This window comes from Pieris brassicae, chromosome Z (genome assembly GCF_905147105.1).
Source record: "Pieris brassicae chromosome Z, ilPieBrab1.1, whole genome shotgun sequence".
In the NCBI taxonomy this organism is placed as follows: domain Eukaryota; kingdom Metazoa; phylum Arthropoda; class Insecta; order Lepidoptera; family Pieridae; genus Pieris; species Pieris brassicae.
In genome coordinates, this window is record NC_059680.1 from 5,073,845 (window position 1) to 5,098,858 (window position 25,014).

General features: G+C 32.0%; 2 protein-coding genes and 1 long non-coding RNA gene across 6 annotated transcripts; 1 reads left to right on the plus strand and 2 right to left on the minus strand.

Moving 5' to 3' along the window:
* The first annotated feature begins 2,655 nt into the window (after positions 1–2,655).
* LOC123718650 lies at positions 2,656–4,216 on the plus strand. The gene is made up of 3 exons (XR_006755045.1): positions 2,656–2,708; positions 2,928–3,042; positions 3,795–4,216. It is a non-coding gene; the product is annotated as an uncharacterized LOC123718650 (long non-coding RNA).
* A 1,773-nt stretch (positions 4,217–5,989) lies between these two features.
* LOC123718536 (kynurenine formamidase-like) lies at positions 5,990–8,016 on the minus strand. Of its 2 annotated transcripts, XM_045675145.1 has the most exons (5): positions 7,381–8,016; positions 6,985–7,109; positions 6,721–6,915; positions 6,312–6,488; positions 5,990–6,202 (listed from the first exon to the last, which is right to left on the minus strand). In XM_045675145.1, exons 1-5 carry the CDS (start codon positions 7,575–7,577, stop codon positions 6,096–6,098), a joined length of 801 nt encoding a protein of 266 aa, XP_045531101.1. In that variant the 5' UTR covers positions 7,578–8,016; the 3' UTR covers positions 5,990–6,095. The 2 variants fall into 2 exon arrangements, with proteins under 2 accessions (XP_045531101.1, XP_045531102.1); XM_045675146.1 differs by lacking the exon at positions 6,985–7,109 and having other exon boundaries at positions 7,381–7,505.
* Positions 8,017–12,888: 4,872 nt separating this feature from the next.
* On the minus strand, positions 12,889–23,277 carry LOC123718936 (verprolin-like). Of its 3 annotated transcripts, none has more exons than XM_045675940.1 (11): positions 23,153–23,277; positions 22,046–22,757; positions 21,823–21,886; positions 21,652–21,731; positions 21,285–21,366; positions 19,829–19,994; positions 19,711–19,752; positions 19,333–19,444; positions 19,021–19,254; positions 15,179–15,352; positions 12,889–13,971 (listed from the first exon to the last, which is right to left on the minus strand). In XM_045675940.1, the coding sequence occupies exons 2-10, from the start codon at positions 22,752–22,754 to the stop codon at positions 15,186–15,188; spliced, it is 1,656 nt and encodes a 551-aa protein (XP_045531896.1). In that variant the 5' UTR covers positions 22,755–22,757; positions 23,153–23,277; the 3' UTR covers positions 12,889–13,971; positions 15,179–15,185. The 3 variants fall into 3 exon arrangements, with proteins under 3 accessions (XP_045531896.1, XP_045531895.1, XP_045531897.1); XM_045675939.1 differs by having other exon boundaries at positions 21,652–21,746; XM_045675941.1 differs by lacking the exon at positions 12,889–13,971 and adding an exon at positions 18,691–18,809 and having other exon boundaries at positions 15,206–15,352; positions 21,652–21,746.
* Positions 23,278–25,014: the final 1,737 nt, after the last annotated feature.

Here is a 25,014-nt window from a genome sequence, read left to right on the forward strand (position 1 = left end):
ACCAGATTTTAAGTTTAAATTAATCATTTAAAATTTAATTAAACCATTCAACGTCAATACAACTGATTTCAAAACTAACAGCAACAGAATATCGCCAAGAAGTTAGGAGAAAGCGGCCGGAATTAATCGTCAGAAGGGGTGTGGATTTTCATCATGATAACGCTAGACCTCACACATCTTTAGCCACTCAGCAAAAAATATGGGAGCTTGACTGGGAAGTGTTAATACATCCGCCGTATAGTCCTGACCTTGCACCTTCAGATTTCCACCTGTTTCGGTCTCAGTATTCTTTAGGCAGTGTCAGTGTCTTTAACCAATTGTCACGGTATTTTGATCAGAAGCCCTAAAATTTCTATAGCAATGGGATCATGTCCCTACCTACAAGATGACAATAAGTTATCGAGCAAAATCGTACCTACATACTTTAGCTAAATGTAAATAAACTATATTAAAAATGTTGCGAATTTTCTTAAAGAATGCGAAGAAACTTTTACCCCAACCTGATATTTTATACTAATGATGTATTTTTCATTTATATTTGAAAGTATCTCTCAAACCGTTCAGAAATCATCCAGGTGTTGTCACTGAGCACTGACTAGTGACTGCTTTGCCTCTTCAGTTTACTGTTCGATTTAAAATTTGCCACTTTTGAGTTGCGCGCCGCGGGTTTGTTGACTTGTGGTTGATCTGGTACAGCATGTAAGGCCAATATAAATCTTTACATAATAATTCTTTAGAAATTACATAGTAAAAGTGTTAATCGTCATTTAGTTGCAGATTCTGATTAATCATGTCAGACTTGGATTCTGATTGCGACGATAATAAAATACCGGTACAACAAAATAAAGCACCGCCTGAACAAAGTTTTCAACCGAGAGGAAATAATTCTGCGAGAGGCCAAAGAGACAATCAGAATTTTAAAAAAAATTCTACCACACGTGGGAGAGGGTATATTCGTGGTAATAACAAAGTCATATCAATACCTTCGACTAAAGTTGGGCGAGTGATCGGTCGAGGAGGATTTGTAATTCGCCATTTAGAATACATGAATAAAGCTAAAATAAAAATTGGCAATTCCGCTGCAGACAACACAGACATCACACTATATGGAACTGATGCTGCAATTGAAAAAGTGGAAAAAATGATTCAGGAACTTACTATTGATAGAAAAAAGGAACCAGTAGTAAATTCGAGTACAGTTCAGGCTGGTTCAAGTGCTTAAAGTCTATTATTATTATACTATTATATTATGTATCCAAATAGTAGATATCCCATAGAAAGAGAAAAGTTATGGAATTGGCTAAAATATTTGCCAATTCAACTATTGTTGAAATCTGTAAAAAAAAGGATCCAGTCTTTATATGAGTTCTCCTATTGGCACAAGTGTAACTATGACTTTAAATTATCATAGCAAACTTAGCTTGTAATGGATTTTGTGTATCATTACTAAACATAGCATAGGTACAGTTGGCTATCAAAGAAGCAGAAGCCTCTTCAAAGGCCCTGATAGTAAATTTCAAAAAAGTATATTTTGTAGTTGTCCATGCAGGATGCAATTTTGTTACTCAATGTTAATTTCTTTTGTTACAGTATTATACTTTATCTTGTTATTTCTATTTCCATATTTTCATCGACTTATAGTTTTAAGTTTACAAAAAAATTGTTGATCTCTTAATTATAAGTATTTACATCATTTTTGATCTCAAAGTGTTTTTCAATCTTTAATAAATAAGTTTTCATGGATCAGTTGTTTCTTTTAGGCCATCTTACTTAAATTATCGTTAAATGTACTATAAAACCAGAACAGTCATTTATACTGATTGAAATTTGAATGTGATATGTAAACATTTTAGATCCTAAAAGATCTTAATTATACTTTTGATTAGAAGTAGACTAGAATGTTATGTAATGTTACTGTAATGGTCAGGATCAGTGTCAGCAGAAAAATCTATCAATAATTTTACACACAATTTTAAATTTCTGGTTTAAGTTTGAAACATGTGAGGCCTCCCTTGGATTTCATGCATCACATTTACCATGTCATAAGAACTTTTTGGTTACAAAACCTCATATATATTCTAAAATACTAATTTTATATTAATATATGCTCTCCATACCTCTCCCACATAAAATCACTGGTTTTCGATTATTTGAGTAAACATTTTCTTGTTTATTCATTTTTCATTATGAGAATTAAAATCTCCCCCACAAAAACAGATTTGTACATATAATTAAGAATTCTTATAAAGCTTTTTAAACAGATGTTAGTTTCATTAATAACCTTGTAATTAGTATTAGAATGAAATTCAGGTTTTCAATGATTAAATGAACTCAAAGAAAAAACTAAATAAAACAACATTTGACTAAAAGCAAGTTTATTTTTTTATAATAATTTAAAGCACTAATTTTGTCACTTAGATTGTTTTGACAATTTCCCTTTATAATTTTATTATAAATAAACTACACCACCAATACCTCTACACCAATTTTGAACAATGATTTAGAATTAAGAAAGATTGAGAATATTTTATAAAATTGTGTAAAGTATTTTTTATAATTTTTTGCCAGGGACTTCAATCCTAAGTTATATTACAATTATACAATAAATTTTAATGGCAAAGATAAAAGAATAAATCATTGAGTAATAATGAATTAAATTTTGTTGCTAGCTGGAGTAACATATTTTAAGTAGTATACTTTATAAATGTGTAAGTAAAGAAAAAGAGTCTCATTTTCTTTTTAATTATTAAAGTGTAGTTTTTAATATTTTACTTTTGCATTTTTTTATATGGACCAAGGACCCTTACTATTTACTATTATTTGGCTTTAGTAACATTATTGTGGCTGGAATCAACATATTGTGTGTTCAGCTAATATTTAGATCTTTACTGCAGACATTTTTAACAAATCAAAAATTATCTTTACAGTTGTGAAGTGGCAAAATTATTGACAAGTAACATCTTACAGGAATTAGCAAATTGATCAAAAGTAACACCTCATTTTGCAGAAAAGCTTCAAAGGATCTTGATTTTGAAAACCCTGGTTAGAAAACTCATAACTTAAAATAGTTTATTTAAGAGAAATTTTTAATATTATGTTTGACATTAATGGGAGCTTTCTAAATAAGATTGTGTCATCAGGTATTTTTGTGTTAAGTACTGTAAATTAACAGAGCATACCTAAGTAATATATTGCAATTTGGTCATCTCCATAATTGATTTTAAATTGGGATGGTTCAATCCAAATCAGTTATCTTGATCAAATGTTTTTCACATATCACCTATTGAAGTTCATTTAAGTTCAAGAATTGTGCTCATGTTGGTTCTTAATTGGTCACATGCTGAACACATATTTTAATCCTGCCTCTGTGACTGCAATAATGCATCCTTTAATATTTTAATATCATCCTAAATTATAGCACTTTCACATAAGGTAAAACCAAGGAGCTTAAATTTACCTTCTATAATTTTTACCATTAATGCCAAGGCCTTCTCATGTTTTGTTATAATATGAGAAATTACATTAAAGATTTGCTAAGTTTTTTTTACTTCTGGAAGCTTGACTGTTGATAATTTTAAATCATCTATAATATTCTTCAAAGGAACTGGGTTTTAGATCATATATATATTTGAAGAGTTACCAATCTGTACAAAAAATGGTATTTATTAAATAAAATAGTCTTAACCTTGAGACTTTGCTTGAAAACAGTAATTAGAAGTATCTTGTCTTAAGTATATTTTTGTCCCGTTGATTTTTTATTCTCCTTATATTTGTAAAAATCTTTATTGTTACAGGAAAAATATAGGGAAGCTTTTTGATAGCCATCTTTACTGTCTGAAATCTACATTTTCAAATTCTTGCCTTCAGATATGCCTACCTTTTTGCTAAGGTTGAAAAGAGTACTGAAGAGTATAAGAAGATAATACGATAAGATAATATTAATATTATAAGGTTGATAAGTATGGTTATGGCAAAAGAAGAAAAATCATCCTTGAATCTTAAAGAATTGAGCTTCCAGTTCATGCGTTACGTAAACTGTTAAAGCTACGCAAAAATATTGTAGGTATTACAGAATTGTCATCTTTCTGGGCCTATACGGTCGCACAACTCCAAAAAAGTTCATAGTTTCCTTTCATTTTTTGTAATCGTTTCTTGAAGTATGGCAAATGGAAAAAATAATACGGTAGAGTTGAGTAGTTTATGTATCCATTTTGAAAGATCGATACACGATTTAAATAACTTCGCTCGATAGAAAAAAAGTCCAAACATAGCCATTTTTGACACTTTGAATTCATTTTATGACGAAAATGTATATAGAACATGATTTTGAAATTTACACGATATATTTGATCGCAAGCCTAGTAATCCATTTCAGAAAAAAAATTGATAAAATTACATTAATTGAATGTTTTACATAAGTAATTATATATATGGCTGACGCTCAGCGCTCCAGCTCTCCATTGCGTACCGCAGTCCACCCCGAGACACTGACACAGCAATGCGTGCTGGGATAGGGCCTTAAAGGTCTAAAAAAAATCACAACCGCATGTATATTTTAGGTTAGACACTATAAACCCTTTTACAACGTCATTAAATTGATTTTAATAAGTATTTCTTGTAGCTGTTTTTACAAACACAACATTAATCCTCAAATATTAAGTTATTCTGGACAAGTATTCTATTTACAACAAAATTGTTCAAGATTCAACATGATTTTGATGAAATTTTACCCAGATTAATCGTAGGTTGTAGGTAGGGTAAAGAGATTTTCTATTGAAGGCAGTCATAACAAACCTATTTAAATTATTTTAATATATCTCCAAAAGCTTAAAATTTTGTTTTCTTTATTAATGAAATTGAAAGACATCTGATGATCTGACACAAACAATCTACTAATTAATGCAAAGCGAGTATAAAACAAAAAATTGAGTTGCCATATTATCAGATCTGTTTAATTAGTACTTATTAATTATTTAATGTTGTTTGACAACATTAAATCATCAATCATGACAATCAGTATTGACATTTGCCAAGGCCAATTTACATAAATAAGGAAAAAGCAAAGAGTTTAATAATAAAAAATTAATAGCTTTAGAAAATTATTACTTCAAGTTGCACTATGTCTCAGTGATAATAGAAACACATATTACAACTTTGAATAGATGGATGATAGCTCTTTCTTTAAATAAATTTGTAATGGTAATATAGCACTCACCCTTCCTGGTAAGTAAATTGCCTTCACAGGTCACAGCAATACTAAATTACCTTTTGTTATTTTGAAAAAATAATTACATCGTTATTAGATTACATATGCATAATATGACAAAATTAAAAGTATACATATTTTGTGTATACGCATTATTTTAAGTTGACGTTCGTGTTTCTTATTAAATAGAGACGTCAGACCAAAGGGAAGATGGTTATCCTCTTTCAATCACGATGACGCTAAATAGGAAAGCTTACCAAATATTATATATCATCTTATTAATTTCATAGCCAATTTAAAATTTCTGTATTTTTGGGAAATGCGAATGTAGTCTGGCCTCCTTTACGTAGAACTCATATTGATACGGTTGTACCGGTTCAAATGAGGTTTTAAGAGGTGTGTCCTTCCTTCGACTACCTTCTTAACACATACTTTATGGGAGACTTGACCTTCTCGATGGGCGATTTTATTGTCAAAATATACATTTACAAAATCAGAATTGCTAGCCATAATGCGCGGTAAATTATAATGATGAAATATCCGTTAAGAGTTGTTAGTTATTTATGACGTTTACATGCTTAGTTTATTTTTCTAGATAAAAAATGATAAATTATTCAATTAATTTCTTTTCAATATTAGGAATTAAAACATTTTGGGAGGTAAATTATAATTTATATAGATTAGTATAAATTTAATGTCTATCGTGTCTTTGTCTATTAATAAGTATAACTAAAGTTACAATTTGAACATAAAGTAATCTAATATAATAAAATAATTACCGAATATTTATAAAAATCATAAAGCGATTTATTTTCAGCACATAAATACTACATTACATATTAACATTTGTTTACGTGTTTATTAACTGTATAGGTTCAAATCAAAATGTTTAAAATTCAGTTTGTACTTGTTTTGGACAAACCGCTACAAATCTGACAGGTGCTCCACTTCCTTGGGCAATTTTCATTGGCATTACAAGAGCGGTGCAACCATATTCTGAAAGTAATGCAAGATACACATATATATTTTTATAAGATTGGTAAATATAAATTATCATGAGTTGGCACCTTAAAGGAAAATCTAACGTTTATATAGCTGTTGTTACCTGGTATAGTTGTTGATAAATTAACATTTTCTATATTGTACAACCCTGCTTTCGACCCTAATTTGTGGACGGGAAGATCTTTTGATGCTCCAGGATCGACAGAAGAAGTATCAACGCCAACTCCGACAACATTTTTGTATGAAGTTGTTATCCAATCCATAACTTCACTACTCAGGCCTGATAAATAGGTATAAAATTATACATTTATACCCTTCTTTTGCTCAGCTTTTACTTATTGTTTTCTTTATAGTCATGAAATGGTATGCCGACCATGCATTATAAACTTAACCAATTGTTTTCCCAGAACAAAAGAATAATCAAATAAGCAACTAGACAATCATGACGCAAGTAGCGATCCAATTTTTAGAAATATTTCTACGTTTTTCAATTAAGTAGTAACCAAACTCACCAGGGAAATTTAATGTATTGTTAGGCCCCAATCCAAGATACTTTTGTTTGTCATTTACAAACTTACTCCATCCAAATTTGAACACAATTAAACATGGTTTACCAAAATTTTCATTAATCATAAAATCTAAATGATGTTTATAAAGAACAAAATTTGGATCATCGTTAACCATGGAACTCACATCAGCAATTATAACTGAAAATAGGTTAAAATAAATTTCTGATAAGTTAAAGTTTACTAATAAATAAGTAATTAATATCTTACGTGGAACAATTAAGTCTTTAAGAGGAATGTTTCCCACAAAGTTTCCTTGTTCATAGAAATGATATGGTGCATCCAGGTGAGTCCCACCATGTTCGGAAGCAACAAATTCTTTAGAAGAGTACCAGCTTAAAATATAAATTTTTTTTGTAGGTATTCAACTTCATATCTTATGTTAAAACTAATGTGTTTGTTTTGTATTCCCCAATAGGGCAGAGTCTTGCCTTTGTGAATTATACATTAAGTACTAATTCACAAAGGCAAGACTATCTTTGGTGTGTATATGGAATAATAAAATACTCATAAGGATTACATCGTAAAAGGTCTACTACAGGCACAGTTAAGTTTGATGACCTATAAGTATTATAATGTTAATAAAATTAAAAAAACGTTACTTACTTAACGCCATCGTTTATAATTTGCTTCGTAAATTGAAACTTTTGTGCTTGAGGCCAATATATTGTATTTGCATCGAAAGGATAGCTAAGATCTATAAATTCATAGTCACCATTAAATAACACGGCATTTAAAGTATTTATCTGTGCGGTGACTTTGATATAAAATAGTGTAAATACACAGAAATATAACACGCACATTTTACACCCAACCGAACGATATGTTAAATTAAGACTACTGAGTGTACAAGTAATTGAGACAGTTTACACGTAAATCTACACGATACAGTTTGTACGTTTGGAAGAACCGAATTGAATTCAAAGATTTCGGGAAACAGCATTGCTCCACGGTTTATTTTTACAAAACTGTAAATTCACGTGTTATTTTGAAAACATACGAATTAAAATAAATATATGGAATATTAATATATCTCAAAGTAAAGTATTTCAAGCTTACCCTACCAGTAACATCAAGCTATTTCAACGTATATCAAGGGTTACCTACCGTAAAATAAACTCCAACGTATGGCCCAAGTCGCATGAAACAGCTAATAGAGAATAATAGCCATAATAAAGCAATCTTCTTGCATGAGTGGGTATGTTTATCAACTGACCTCGAATACCATAGGTCATGATTGCTCTTTGATTTAACCTGTTTGAATAGGATAACTCGTATAACTAAAATCAAAGACCACATTGTTAATATTAAATACCTCTTGCCGCTATTAAATATTTAACATCGGTCTTGTCACTTCAGCAATTTCACAAACCAGTCTCCCAATACCTTCTCAACTGTAATCTTATTTATTGCTGTACATGTTATATGGTAGAAAATAAATATAAAAAAAAAAACTTATATATACATATATCGCACGCATGTGAAAATTAGGTAGTTTTATGCTTTTGCGCGTTTGAATATTATCCTTTTTGAAAATGAAAAATGTATTTTGTTGACTTCTGGTGATAAGGAAGTTAACAAAAGTGGCGATTCATGCTATTTTATCGAATACAATATTAAATTTCTACTTCATGTGGTAGAAGTTTTATCGGATTATTATTTTCACTAGCTTTTGGTTATAACTGTTGTATGATAAACCGCATACAATAGTGGTTGACAGCACTTGAATAATTCTTAACATTCAATATTAACATTAATTCCCTGTTTAAACTTATTAAACACGAAACAAAGGAAATATAAGCAAATGAAAAAACTAATTTCAATGACATATATTGAGCTTTCTTTCCCACTATATCGTATCGTCATATGTCGACATTTTTTTATCGATTAAATTGATAATCATACTAGAATGATTTATTACGTGTTGAGGCTATATGTCTAATGGAAAAAGGATTAACAATACATGCATAAATTGTATAATATTTTGATTTTAGGGAGTTAATTTACACATATAGGGTAGATATGTATTAGTCGGATCAATATAGTTATTTTTATGATAGACTTTGCCAGCCTCAGGATTGTCTGCGCGAAAAGGTCCCATACGCTAATATCATGATGCCTGGCAACTTAAACACCCACCATGCCGGCTGGTTTTGATTCCACGTGTGGATTCCGAGTGTGTCCTTTCCTGACTTTACCTTTGCAAGTCATAATGACAGAAATGGTCCCCGATTTTCATTTATTGTTTGACCTTTGCTGACCTCATATCCAGAGAACTAACAAGTCACCGTCAACCCTCTTTGGCTTCGTCGGAACATTGCGTGGTAGGGAGTACTGCACCTACTACGCACCCTCCACGACCCCCCTCTTCGCGGGCTGTTGCCGTTTTTAGTTGGAGCAGATTGGATAGAATGTTTTGGGTCGTCGGTTCTTGCCGTTCTACTTCTGCATAGGAAGGATCACAGGATCTTTTGGCCTGTCTCTTCAAGTCCAACTCGACTTTGAACGACCAAGGGACCATCACCGACCACGGTGAGATACTCTGATCCTGGAAATCATATTCCGGCAACGTGCTGTTCGGATTATTACCCGCAGCTGAGTCTTACCAACGGACCTCGAGGCATAATACGAAATTCTCGTATCACCTCGGCGTTCGACGTTCCACAACTTAGCATTGTATTTTAACCGAGTGTTTTCCGCGCACTACATCCAGAGGAATCACCTATTAGTATTTCCGAACCAATTCGACTTCCATCAAGAAAAAGCGTACCAATTCTTAAAAGACCGCAACGCACTCGCGAACCCTCTGGAATGATTTAACATCGGGTGACCCTCCTGCCTGTGTGCCCTTTCTGGGGCATTTATAATAATAGGAAAGAAAACAACTATATTAGTAGAATTTATATTCAATAATTTGCGATACAATATACAGGCTGTGTGTATACTTACTACTAATGTTTACCTTACATGAGACTAGTTGTACTAAGATTTTTGTAACTAATGTCTCCATAGAAAATTCTGTTTGCCTGACTTTTGGTCTGCCATATCTTGATAGTTTTATAAGATTGTGATAGAGAGAGAGAGAGAGAGCAGTTGCTTGTTTTACAGCATTCATCATATACCTGGCCAAAAAGTCGTGGATCAAACGCAACTAGGGGTTAGATGAAAAAATTGTTCTACAGAAGGTCCTTAAACTCGACCCGAAGATTCAAAAACAGCATTGTAATGTATTACGACTGAATTACTGAACCGATTTTGAAATTATTTTACAAACAGAAATTTCAAAATAAGTCGGAGAAAGAAGGGTTAAAAGAAAACGTTTTCTACGAACGATGACTTGACGATAACAGACAGACACTAAAGTTCTCCACCGCTATCGTGTTTGATCGCGAGAAATTAAAACCTACTGCACGGTGTTCTTCATATAATTTCGAAAATTATTAATTATAAAGGTTTTGTTATATGATTTTGGGTGGGCGGCCTGCTTCATAATATCTTGGTATAAATTACTGAAAGAATATATATTTTTAATTATTCTGTATTTATTGGTTTTGAATGAAATCATGTATGATTCGAATTGGATTTTATGTGACCTATGACTTTATAACTAAGGGAAACTTAGCAATAGTTTATTACTTGTAAGTTCTTATTTTGCTTTCAAAATTATCGTTAAAAATATATCACTACCTCAACCATCATAAAAGAATAACGAACGAATTTCAAGGTGTAGGCATGATTTTAATTTTTAAAATATTATTATATCTTCATCAAACAATAACAAAGTTCCGCTATTGACATGATGTCATTAAAGTGTGATCAAACAAATCTTAAGAAACAGAAATAACTACCAAGTAAAACCCCATTAAGTGTGAATTGTGTGCCTTTTGCGGCTTTAAAATTTCACCCTTACACATAAGTCATATATGACGTTTAGACCCAAATACCTAAACGTCCCTTCTTATTATTGACATGGTTTCTATAGTTTAACACAGACTAGGAACGTCATATATTAAATTGTACTAACCATATATTTTTCTAGTTTAACTATAGACATCAAAACGTGAAATGTTGTTAGCATTAAATCATTAAAAACTGCACTTATTACGTTACTTAATATTCACACCAAAAATACGATATCAACATTTCTGTCAACTATTGGCACAGCTGAGGCCACTTTACTAAAGTTGTTGTGGAACGGACTTCCAGTAATAAGCAAGTAGCAACTCCTTTACTATATATACTTGCTGGCAAGTAGCGTCTAGGCAGTAACGAGTAACCATCTCAACTATTAAAAGTATTGTTATGGTCGTTATATTAGATCTAACATTCAGAAATAAGACCAACAACCGCTAAGCCTGACTATACGGACCGACGGAATAATAGTTTGCGCATCTCGTCTCGTTTCTTAATCACACCCAAGGACACTACTTGCTTATTTGTGGCGGGAATATATCATAATTAAAAGAACGAAACGAAATTACCAGCCTCAACAAAATATTTTATTAACATGCAAGTTTATCATATACCGGATTTTGTAAATCGTAAAAACTACTTCAACCGTAAGTAACAAAGAATTTCTCTCATATTTTTATTTAATTCCCGGTTTAATTACATTGACAGTATTTGTGTTTTAAAAAGAAGTAATGGAAAATGAAAAATAAAACCACAAACTATTTTGTTCGGCAACTATTTACACCCGCCTACTAATATCTCAAGTTTTACAAAATTACATTTATCTTTTAGTTACAGTACGTATACTTACTTAGCCGTAATAATATATTTACACAAAGTTAACAATAACGATGATATTAGAATTTATTAAAATATCTGACATTTCATGTTTTACCAAGACACAATTCAAAAGATCTTCAACAATCACTCACATGTTGGATAATTTTTGTCAATTGATTTTATAACACTGTATAAATAAATATCAATTAAATTAGCCCATGGAAAATGAAATTTCAAATATAAAGTGAACAATACCATACTAAAACGACATGACTAGTTCTTATTGTATAGTTACGATTAAATTAAAATTTATATTTGTGGCTAGATTCCACATACATTAAAAAAAATATTTGTCCCGTATTCACCGATAACAAAGCCGGTAAAGAGTATACATTTACACTTAATACTTTTGTTATAATTCCGAAATTATTTTTTCTTAGATCCTTAAATCAGCAAATAATATATCGCGGAGGCACAAGATCTATAAATTCATATTAATTACTTTTATTAAGTAATTGTATACTACCTAGGGCTTGTGACTTCTATATGAATATTTGAATGACGGCTCTGTGGAATGCGGTCGTGTTAGACCTTTTGTCCACCGCCGCCGACACCGAGAACGAGACGACGGCGCCGATTTAGCGATACATACATTTAATATGGCCATGTGTCTACCGCACGCCCGTCACCCGAGCGCCGAGATTTCGAGTAGATCGGCGTGACCGCTAGAACTCGATTCGGTTTTACGACGGGCCGATGTGCCGGCAATACGAAACATGTTTGTTCTTGTCCACACTTGTTTGCGTGTTGCTCCCACGAAAATGTAAGTGCGTGCTCCTATTTCAACATGCCTCCGGCGGATAGAGGACATATCGTTGTTTTTAGTTTTATTATTATTTATTACTTACGATGTCATGGAACATGGTGTAATGGTTGCAGCTCCTTACAAACGTTGTGTAAAAAAATATATTAAAATAAATTAAATGAATGAATCACTTTTGACAAACTACCATCACTCGGTTTTTGTTTTGCCTATAATATAATTTTAAAAATAATGGCTGAGAAATTGAAATACGATAAGAAAATCACTTTTTGAACGGATTAAAGCTATGTATTATTATTAAAACTTATAGTTATTTATATAATTATAAATTTTAATTTTTTTCCGACTTTTCGCGTACTTTTCAGTGTGCGTGGTCACGGTGACTGAAGACGAAAGGTCAGGTTAGAGGTTAAATGTATCACAGCTGCAGAGAAAGTTGTTTTATCTGTATTTATTGCCCCGAAGTTGGTATCGACTAAAAGATGACGGGTTTAAAAAAAAAAATTCGAATTATGTAAATAACTATAAGTTTTAATAATAATACATAGCTTTAATCCGTTCAAAAACTGTTTTTCTTAATGTGTAAAAGCTATTTTATCAAATACGATATTTATGCATTAATTGAAGTTGTAGAGAGTAAAGACGGGACATCTTATAGTAGTTAAAAAACTTGCATTCATTATTCCGCAACTTACTGTGAAGTACATAAAACGATCCTGTGAACGATCGTTCATGTATTAGCGGATAAATTCAAAATTCTTTGCATCGCCTACGAGTTCGAATCTACAAAAGCAGAAGAAACAATTGTCGCCGGTTGGAACTAGCCATCCTCCTAGTTTCTGTAATTTCTACTAAGAAGGAAATGCGACTACCATGCACGACAAAGCTCTAGGACTGAGCCACTGATATATTGGCGCGGTTGACACACGATCGCCGTCACGTCATTTTAAACTCGGCCCGAAATTATCTCGTTCTCGGTGACGGCGGCGATGGATAAACGGCCGTAATGCGATCATAACTCTATTGAATCACAAATTCATAAGCAAATTCTAATTGTGATATCCTTATTTATATCCAATATCTTAAACCTATTTTATAGAAAAATCAACACGCATTGCTTTTGCTTACATCGCACCTTGTTTCGCTGTTTCAAGGCACTTGAGGAGATATACCTGTGTTAACTCTTGTATTTATAATTATTGCGAAGTAGGCGCTATATAGCGATACGAAAACAATAATATATGTTATATAGTGACATCACACGTGAATTGGGACCGTAACAGCTCGATCGACAATCGAATATTCGATCTTAATTACGGTAAAAAGAAATTGTAATTCATAAAAAATCATAATGTAAAGATAATTTACATGTCACATTATAACGGCATATCTTGAGAGTAACCAAATACATACTTTTAAAACTATTACATTTAATCATATTTAAACAGTATGGATTTTATGTCGATAATATCCGTACTGTACACGTCAACGAACTAATGGTCTTTTAGAAATTCAGATTGTATCACATTGAAACATAAGTCAAATTCAGTTATTTCTTAAAATTAGCTTAATCTTAAAATAACGTTTACATATTTACACCTGTCAACGACGCTAGCTCCCGCCCACCATGCATGCAACATTATCTGAAAAAATGCAATAAGGGAAAATATTATTTTACATGCAACTTTAGTTTATATAGTTTAGCTTTTTATTCAGAGAAAAGCAACCACTTTTATAGTAAATAACTGACCAGCCACACGCTTGGAATATACTGTTGGACATAAGTCTATAAATAAAAAAATAACTCAACTAAACAGCGATTTCTATAATATAAATAGGTTACGGTGCTTCTCATATTTCAACATAAGAAAAATTACGATGATGACCTAAAAAAACGAACTAATATTTTTTATTTAATTCTGAAATGCGTTTTAAGGAGTCGTTACCTCATGCCAAAATGATAACTAGCCTTAATTTATATTGAAACATTTATATTCATCATTTATACGTGATAAAACATACTAAAGCAACTCGCTGTCTCATTACTCGTATAAGGAACTGGGGAGGTGTCTTCTTCAGCTTCATGTATTCATGCCAGTATTCGTTCTTGGTACTTGAGCGACCAAAAAAGGCTTTTGTTTCGACACCACTGCGGTCAACAATTATTCAAGAGCAGGTACTTGCATTATATTAGAGAAAATATGGAGGATCCTCTTTGTTTGGATCAGAAGTATCTATTTAAATTTGCTTGGCCTAACATTGTGTAGAAAAAGTTCCGTATAGTTTCTTCAGACCCTGACGCTTTAAGATACATAGAAAATATAGCAGGCAGCAAAATTTCATTTGTTGAAAAGCCGCAAAATGATTATCAGCCACGTGATTACAAGGAACCGTTGACGCTTAGATTTTTTTTAATTTGCGTTTTCAACGCAACGATGTAAGATGCAAAGTTACCGTGGTAACGTCAACACCAAGGAATGTAAGCAACAAAACAAAAAATGGTGATCGCACTGAATGAGGAAGTAGAGAAGATACCACATCAAGGAGAAGACATTTGGGATTTTGTGAATAGTAACAAATAAGATTTCTTTTTAATCGTAGGAATTCCGTCTACATTTTTGCAAGAAGTTTACCATAGCATTTACTGAAGGATTTAATTATATAATTTCTCTATACTTGTCTTTGCTAGATGTTAAGTAGATCATTCTCAAATATACATATTTATTTTTCATTCGCTGGTAGCGACCCCTTAACACAACTTTAATATGAAATAAAAATGACATATAAATTTTTTGCGCATCATGTTTTTTTGCCCAATTGAGAAGCACCTTAACATATAACTTCACTTACCCCAATGCTATTGATAAGAATTATAATAAGACGTCGGCGGAGGGTATGGAGCCGAGTTTTGATTTGATAGATTGTTTGGCTTGGATGGTGGAGGCGGACCAGACGGTGATGGCTTTGTCATAGCCTGTGAAGGTCCCTGCATTCCATTATGTTGGTATGCCATCAATGATGCACCTAAAATATATATATGCATCAGGATCATCAAGCTCTCGCGTCATTGTTGACGATAATGATTCATGAGTTAACGCATTTTTCTTTAAATATAGAATTAATGAACGCATGCCCTTACTTTAACTTATACACAAGGTTTTAAAAATATTACGGAAATAGTTCCACTATTTATTTAAAAAATCCAAATTCAAAAATTCAAAAATTCAACCAAAACTGTATACAAATATGATATACAGGACGGCCAAAAAGTCGTGGATCAAACGCAACTAGGGGTTAGATGGGACCCCATCTAGGTTAGTCCCAATCAGTGTGGTCTGAAGTAAACAAAAAGTTATGATTTGAGATACTTTCATTTCATGTAACTTAATAATATCTTCAATACACCCAATAAACAACCATAAATAATATGTCTAACGCAAGGTCTCATCAGTACCAATCTAGTGGATAGCAAATAAAAAAGATACAGGTAGTGTAGCTTTTTCAAATCATAAATAGAATTAGTAAAAAAAGTCATTTTTTTATGAAAACGCAAAATAAATTAAAACTCTGCAGGGGTCGAGTTTAAGGACCTCCTGTAGAACAATTTTTGCAGCTGATGACCACATCTAACCCCTAGTTCCGTTTGATCCACGACTTTTTCGCTCGCCTGTTTATGTGTGACAAGTAATATTATGATCACTTAATTTGGTATGGTAAACTCTTAAAGTAAAAACGCATCGCATATTTATAAAAATAGCAATTCGCAAGCAAGAGCTTAATCTAAAAACCACAAAGGCAAGATTTATAGAAAGCAAACTAAAAAAAGCATATTAAATGAAAACCAAAAATTTCAATCGCTTCTACAGTCGCTTTTAGAAATAAACATCATCAAATTTCAATTCATCAAAAACTTTCTTATCAAAATCTTAAGCATAAGAATATTGTTATGTTAATGATGATGATGATAAAGATATGTAATAAAAAAAAGCAGAAAAGCAAATCACTCAAATATTATCTCTTCTTAAATGAACCTGAACGCGTTTAAAACTACTTAAATTAGTTGCATTTTTATAAATTTATAATTAATCGAATGTATTTATTTAAAAAAATATGAAATATACTATCTTGTTCGAAACATTTACAGCATTTATTAATCTCAAATAATGTTTGAGTAATCTGTAAGGAGTTAAGTAGAAGATCAGACGAATAGGCTATTTTAGACAAGATTTTAAAAACATTTCAGATTATTTATTTGTAATTACAGGACTGATAGAAATTGTTATTTTTTATTTTCTTAAGTATTGGCTTTATAACGTTCAAGAACCTATGTTTGTAAACACGTTCGTACACAAGCGTCAAGTTTCTTACGTGTTAATTATCATTCTTAAATTACACAAAAAGTCTAAGACAAAAGTAGTCGCCAAGATAGTATTAGATTAAACAAGATTAACGTCATCGTCCATTCGAGATCTCTCTTCACAATTTTGTGTCACGTGACTGATGTATATAATATTTTCAATTGCGATTATTTAACACTCCATAACACTTTTTATAGCAATGTTTCATACAAATTACTCTGGACAAAACTTTATTGTTCATACTGTCACATAGCGTATAAGCCAAAATAAGTATAACAAACAGAAAGTGCGTGCAATTGTCTACGTCGTGGGCCGTAAAATTGATTGTTTCATGAAATGTCCAACTAAAATTAACAATATGATTTGACAATGTTTAACGATATTTCAATCATCGTGTCCATGTCGTTAATTTAGAATTCTTCGAGTTTGATATAAGTTATGATGGGCATTATTTTATATTACTTATAGATATATTGATAATTCGCATTGACATTCATAAAAATAACTTTCGCTTCGCTTCAGCCTTAGCCTGCTTAACTAGGTCTGATTTTAGTACCCATTATGCCTCATCAAAATAAAGCTATAGCCGAAGTAGAATAATTTAACTACAGTGTAACTTCTATATAACGCCCCGCGATTTACCACCGACCTCCCTAAAACGTCGAAATCAATAGCCTTTGGTTGGTTAAGCTTGTCTTCCATACAATTATACCCTCTACATACCATTACACCCACTCTCAATAACGACAACAATTGAGTAAAAACTGCGCAGTTGTGTGCGTTCTTTTGTCGCTTTATAATCCTAGCCAGCAATAAACTCGGCATCATTCATGCATAAGAAACTTCTAAGAAATTCTTTCTTTTGTTTACAAATTGGGATTGCTTGCATATTCTGAAGGTAATAGGCAAATGGAAAAATCCGCGCTGTTTTAAGAATATTAACGAATTACCAGTGACGTATAAAGCTAATAAACCAGCTTGGATGACCAGTCAACGTTTTGAAGAAGTGCGAAAGTGGGAGGCAGAATTAAAGGGACGAAAATATTTAATTGTTCACAAGTGCCGTTTATACGCTACTCAAGGGTCACAGAACAGAAGGCTACAGAAGGATTTGTTCGAATCTGAGAGTAAAACTTTTGTTAATATGCTGCATGCAGTAAACTCTTTATCCAAAGCGACACCCACAAAAGAGAGTGCAATATCTCTTCGACATGCTGAACTTTGTACCAATTCTATCAGCGATGAGGTGGAAACAGAACATAGTGACGATGACTTTTCAGTTCAACATGGCAGGAAATACGGCAAATCTTCAAACCTACACCGAAGTAGACAACTTCCTGCTTACAACGGCTTCACTCACAGAAATTTGGGATTCAGTGAGAAACACTGAGGATCAAGAACAAGGAGATGAAGAAGATGAGACGGATGAGCTTGAACCTCCGCCGAGCAATAAATTAGCTCTAAATAATTATAAATATACTTATACACATATATAAAAATAAAAAATACAACATAATTGCAGCAAAAGACTATACGCAATAGCATTAATTATGTAAATAACACTAGTCTGAAATAAACTTTTTCTGTTTCTAATTCAGATTTTTCTACTCTCCAATTAACGCCACGAAATGCACAGTCTCGTCGGTGTCGTTATATAGAGTTTACACTGTATTTCACGATTGGAACACTAATGATAAATCATATGTAGAATACAATATGAATATGTATATGCGTTTCGCAGTATATTTATTGAGCCGCCTTGACCGTCTCATGAAATGATCAATTCTACGATCACTTTATATTCTAAGAAGAATAATAAAATATTTTTATTGATATTTTATGAAGGACTGAAAGCTTTATAAGTATATTTAACGCGTGCGATAGTAATTGGTTGGGTGAAATCATTAGTTTTTATTGGTAAGATAAGCTTTTAAGGAACTTAAAAATTTCCCATGCCCATTGCTCATTGTTATGACTAATATTGCAATATTTAATATTATTTACTTGTGTGAGTAGTTGGTGCCATCGGTTCCCATACAAATGAGACTTAAGGCCACTTCCACATTTGTAAAAAAATCTCGCTATGCGGTAATAAAAATAAAAACATAGTTTGATAAAAAAACCTGTAAAAAAAATATTTTTTATGGCAACAGCAAAAGTACCTATATATAAGCCTTAAGTTAACAATTAAGTAATATTTAGTGAGTTAAAAAATCACTGAAGATTTCAAAAAGTTTGCTTACAGATAACAAGTTTTAAAAAAACATTATTCGCAAAATTTTAAAAGGTAAATTAGTAGTTTTTTTTTTGTTTAGTAGAAGAAATAAAACCTACCTGCAGTCGGAGCTATAGAGGTCGATGGCGTCATGAACGGTCTTGTTATAGGCGGCGGCATATTATAATAGAAGTATGAAGGTGTAGCTGTGGTCGGAACATTTTTGCCAGGATTCGAACTTTGAGTTTTGCTTGTAGTAGGAACCGATAAACTTTGGCTATATGATGCTCGTGTTTCTTCATGGTATGTGTTATTATGGTTATATTCAGATTGGTCATCCCTTTTTTTGTTACCTATAAATTACATAATTATGTTACATTGGTGTCAAATTCAAAAGCTATTATCGAAATAAAAATAAAAAAAATATGTACCGTCACGTAAATGTTCCGCAAATAATAAAGAATTTTGAATTGAACTATTTACACTAGGCCTAGTCATCAATGTACCTAGAGATTCTACTGTTCTTGGAGGTGTTAAATCGCCCTGTAAAAATCATTAAAGATTATTATAATTTCTTGATTGAAACAATAGACAATTTAACGCCATTATTTACTATGAGATCTTTGACGTACAAAAAGTCTTCTTTAAAAAAGAATATGTGTAAATGCTAAAAATCAGAATAGAGTATGAACGAGTTGGCTGTGTAAACTATTAATTGTGATCTATGCCAAATTTTAAATACAATAAAAATGCTCTATAAGACAACTTTTAAAGCCTTTTCTAGCTAAGGTCAAAGTAAGTTTACTTACAATAGCATTTTGATTATCAGATTCTTGTACTTGCGGGCCATCCTGTAATGAAACAGGTAATAAATAATAGATGCTTCTAAATAAGGTTATAATGAATTATGTTATATAAGATGCCAACCTCATTCAACAACAAATCCTCAATAATTTTATATATTTCAGGGTTTAATAGGATTTTTAATATCTCCTCTTTACGTTGAAATTCCTCGTATTTCTTTTTGTGAATTAATTTTTGAAATTCAACACGAGCATATATTTTATCTGTTTCTTTTTGATATACGTCGATTCTGGAATAGTAATGTTTGATTTAACCATATTTACTTACAACAGTGTAAAAATTATTATATTCGAATAAAATACATTCTATATAAAATGTTTATATTTCATTAATTTATTAGTGCAGATCACAAATATCTGTAATATTAGCAACGCTTCGCAATCCTTCATCTCAATAAATTTAAGTTAATTGTCTAGACAAATCATGTATTAGCGATGCAGCGCTCAATTTTCATAAAACTAGTGGGTTTTGCTATAGCGTATATTCTCATTGTGTTTTAAGTATTTATTCGAATTTTTGCGTTTTACCAAAGCTCGTTTCTGGTGCACCTCGCACTTCAATAATACAATCACATTTAAGGAATATAATATCTACTGCATGCAAAATACAAAATATATATAATAAAATTATGTATATAATCACTCAATTAAGGAACTTATAATAATTATACTAACTTACAGAATATTATAACGCAAAAGCTTTTTGTAGTTAGAAATTTGCATTCCCTATTTATAATATTAAAAAAGGAAAACTACTAATTCTTGTTTGGTGATGTCAAAGCTGTAGTTATTTAATTTTAATAATTTTGATTATTCTTTGTTTCGTTCGCTAAAGTAACATTTCTGTAAAAACGTCCTAATTATGAACGTTCTTTGACCATTTTATCAAATATGGTTTCGCAATAAAACAAAAGTAGTACGGTAATAGATATTAAGAAATTGTGATTTCTAACACATTAGCCTAGGTATTTTGCGATGGTCGTAAGTCGTGTTTTCGACACCCGTATTATACATTCACAATGAAATAATTAAATATATCTAGGTTTGTAAAGAAATATTTCTAAAATTCCACAGGTCTGCGAAGGTACAAAACTGCTGTCGCTTAATATTTTACTTATGTAGGATGCATATTCATTTATCAAATTTTTCGCAAATATCAAAATCTGTCGCTCTACATGTACAAGTAAATTACTACCGTAAAGTAAAACATTCAGTTCTGCATCCATATTAAAATAATACCTAAGCACAAATTCATAGAAGGGTTTATACAAAGGCCATACATTAATAAAATATTTAAACAATTTAATAAGTAGTATTTAGTAATTAGTTATAAAACACTGCATTTAAAAAAGCTCACTATTTGGCTTTATGAAAAAGATCTTTATCTTTGTTGACAAAAACGGAATTATGCAAATCAGTGCTTTTGAAGTGATAACCACCTTCGCAGACCTGTGTAATTATCAATTTTATTAAAAGATCTAAGGATTCGCAAAGCATTTGCTTTTGCATATTATTCAAACCTTATTTGTCGTTGACGACACGGATCGCACGCAGAGTCATCGACAATGGCTTCCTCTTCCTTTCTGATTTTACTGGGACCGGCTGAGAACAAAGTCAATTATCGCAAAGCTCTTGCTATTAAATTGCACAATATAAATGACATAAATAGTAGTGAAGAATGAATTTATATTTTAGTAATGAATGAAAACACGACATATTTTATAAATGAGATTCCAAGTAAGCCTGTTTTATACTTTTTATAAAAAACATAGCAATTTTTTTACTTTTAGTCTTTGGTTGTCTCTTTGTCTATGTAATTTTTATTTATAGAACTCGCTATGCTTGTGTTCGCATGTTTAACAGTACAATTAGTATGTAATATCTTACCTTTCATACTATCACTAACGGTAGGACGCTTTAAACTTGTATTTGGTACGAAGGGTGGAGGTGGCTTACTTGGATCAAACCTGTCCATATTGAGTCTAAAAAAGTAAATGTTTTTGTTACAAAGAAAATGCATTGCTGTAGTTGTACTAATATTTCACATTAGCATCATACTTTGGAGTTGCAGGTCGTGATAGCTCTTGATTTAACGAAACCCTCATAGTTGGTGGCGTAGGTGCTAAAACAAAAGATTTTTTCATGCTTAAAAAGATATATTGTATGATATACATAGTAAATGTAATATTTTATGAATCTCCATTGTTACTGTATTGTACATTAAGGTAATTAATAATTTTATTAATAAAATAGCATATAATATAGTTATAATAATAAATACCTGTATAAACTGGAGGTGTTGTCAGTGAAGATCTAGTAGAGCTCTGAGTTGGAGGTGGAGGTGGAGGAGGAGGTAAATGTTGCATTGGAATTGCTGGAGGTGGTGGAGCAACCATAGAAGGTCCCGGCATTGACATCATTTGTGGTGGTATATGCCCCATATTCATTGGTCCAATGTGCAAAGACCCCATACCCATTCCTGGCTGCATTGGTGAAGCCATTTGTCCCATATTATACGTAACTTGGGGTCCTTTAACAGAAGATGGCTGTGGTGCTGCTTGTGGAGGTGGTGGTGGTGGTGGTGGCCCAGCTAAAGACTCTTGAATATATATAGCAATCTGCGGTATTGTTTCAGCTGAAGACATAGACATATTGGCATGTCTCTCTGCTAGAACTTTAGGCAGTTTACCCGTGGTTAAAAATAATGTCTCTTCGTCCTTTGTGGCATGGATAAATGTACAAACTTCCCTGGTGCATGGTGCTCTGTTTTGATAATCATGACAGAACTTGACAGTTTTTTTTATTTTCTCAAAGTCCAATTCATGTCTAAATCTACAGGAACTACCTTTCGTACATTTTCCCCACATGTAATCTCTACATGTATCTGATTTTTTATTGTTTGTAACATTTTTTGTACCATTAGTAGCTGGTGTTGCATGTGAAGATCCGGCTGAATGAGAGCCATCGTGTTTGTGGCTGCTGTTGTTCATTTACTGTGTAGGAATTGCATATTTAGCCATTAATCAAGTACACAAGTATAACAAACATTATATTATCTAATTATTCATGTTTAGTGCAATGGAAAAACAAGAGAGGATTCAAATATAGTTATATTATGTTTAAATTTAAATGTATTAAAAATACCGGCTATGAATTTTAACATACAATGTTCTAAAAATTATGCCAATTTTCCATATTCACTCTTTTTTATTTTTTACCCACAACTTTGAACAAAGATGTCAAGAAAGTTTACGGTTTTCTGTATGATACTAAACTGTAATATGACAAGAAAAATATTAGGGTAAACAATAAACATTTGGCTACTATTACAATTACATACTAAGTTATTGCAATTCATAATGAAGACAATAAAATAGGTCATGATTACCTAGCCGTTTTCACCAAAATCACAAATTGATATTTTAAAATTTAAACATTCACACGCACAATATACATAATAAAATGACACAAACAGCTTCAGTTCACGACCTACAACAAGATGGCGGATTACGGATACCGATTACCTACAGCTAATGCTGCCAGTTGCGAGGATTGAAAAAAATCTATTTTTTTTTAAATTTTATGGCGTGGTAACGAGACTTTTAAGCCCAGTTTCATTTTCGGTCATCAATTGTCACTTATTTCGCTGCATGTAATTTCACATGTGATTCTAACTTTCCACTTGTTTTCTTAAATCTTCCCCACGGTATTTTTAACGTACCTATTTATATTATGCACCATATCACTTTTTATTTTTGAGCAAATCACTGACACAACTGACGGCGGGAGAGATCACTAACTTCCATTATTTCACTTGCCAATAGTAGACTATTAAAAATGACAATTTGGTTTTGGCAGTTAAAAAAAATATGATTCATATGTGCCATCTCGTTATTATAGAAAGAGCAAACATTGTTATCTATAATCTAAATTTAGCGTGGTGTGCGGTTGCAGTATTGTGACCAAATCGCAATCTGTTGATTAAGGTAACGAACTCACGGCTAGCTGTATCAACCCATCATACCAGGGGGCTTAGACGAGATGACTTAACAGTAGTCGGTAGTGAATGTAGAAAGTCGAAAACGAAATTTGTATGGAACTGATAGGTCGTATCAACAATCGGCAGCGTAGGCCCAAAAAGCGTGAGACTTAGTACTACTAAAAGACACACACTGATGATTACGATTTTTAGTTTTCACCAACCAATTTATGTTTCGACAGTGGAGAAAAAATTTTTTTTGCGTGTCTCGAAAGCTGCTGTTTGCAATAATTAAGTAGAGCTATCGCCATCTTTAATCGCCGTTTTAAAAGCATTTTTGATTTTGGACGTAACGAAAAGTATTTTATATAATCTCATTCGCTAATATTCTAATTATAAAATGAAATACAAACTTTTATTGGCATATTTTATTTACATACTTCTTTAAGAAAATTAAAAAATTAAATTGTGTCCCAACCAAGGTTTCAATTCAATTTAAGTACACATTATCTGTGGTGAGCGCGCTGGTTCCGAGCCAATAGACCAATAACAGACTTTTTCCATTTTGACGCTATTTCGTACAACGAATTTTAGTAATATTTTTTTGGATAAAACTTTCGACTTTAAAATGTCAAGCAACACCGACGATACTGAATGAAAATTTAACTCCACCTGACATTCTAGAATCAGCTACGAAACTGACGAATAGTCTTTTGCCAGAAAAATCCAGAAAAGCGTAGGCCAAATGATACCAAGACTTTGAACTGGAAAATTAACAAAAAGGCTAACTCATTTTCCGAAAACGTTTTGTTAGCCTACTTTCAAGAGTTATCGGATAACTTTAAGTGTTCGTCCTTATGATCTAAATATTCTATGATTAAAAGTACACTGAGTATTTACAATGAAATAGCTATTACCAAATATTCAAAACTTGTATCATTTCTGAAACGTAAATCACATCCTATAAAGGGAAAAAAGCCAAGACATTTTCAGTTAAATACTTAAATATTTTTTTAAATGAAGCGCCCGATAAATTATACCTTTCAACGAAGGTTAGAAATATTGATTAATTAGATAGATAAATAAAAGTTAAATAGTATATGTTAGTTACTAAACGCCATCTCACTAAGTAATGGCTTTATAGGTTAGCCCTCAATAGGCTTATAGACGTGCTCAATTTCAACGTCATTGCCCCCATACAACCGACTCGCCGTGGCATAACAGGCAACGGCCTTCTCTCAACGGACGTCATAGACGTAGTGGTTCTACAT

What these genes read in the sequence shown, in the direction of transcription:
- LOC123718536 (XM_045675145.1), bottom strand. Translation starts at nt 7,577, where the DNA reads ATGTGCGTGTTATATTTCTGTGTATTTACACTATTTTATATCAAAGTC. An exon ending in TAAAGACTTAATTGTTCCAC is followed by an intron (nt 6,916 to 6,984) that starts GTAAGATATTAA and finishes ACCTATTTTCAG; the next exon opens with TTATAATTGCTGATGTGAGT. An exon ending in CAATACATTAAATTTCCCTG is followed by an intron (nt 6,489 to 6,720) that starts GTGAGTTTGGTT and finishes CCTATTTATCAG; the next exon opens with GCCTGAGTAGTGAAGTTATG.
- LOC123718936 (XM_045675939.1), bottom strand. Translation starts at nt 22,754, where the DNA reads ATGAACAACAGCAGCCACAAACACGATGGCTCTCATTCAGCCGGATCT. An exon ending in TCACGACCTGCAACTCCAAA is followed by an intron (nt 21,747 to 21,822) that starts GTATGATGCTAA and finishes TTACTTTTTTAG; the next exon opens with ACTCAATATGGACAGGTTTG. An exon ending in TGCGGAACATTTACGTGACG is followed by an intron (nt 19,255 to 19,332) that starts GTACATATTTTT and finishes TGTAATTTATAG; the next exon opens with GTAACAAAAAAAGGGATGAC.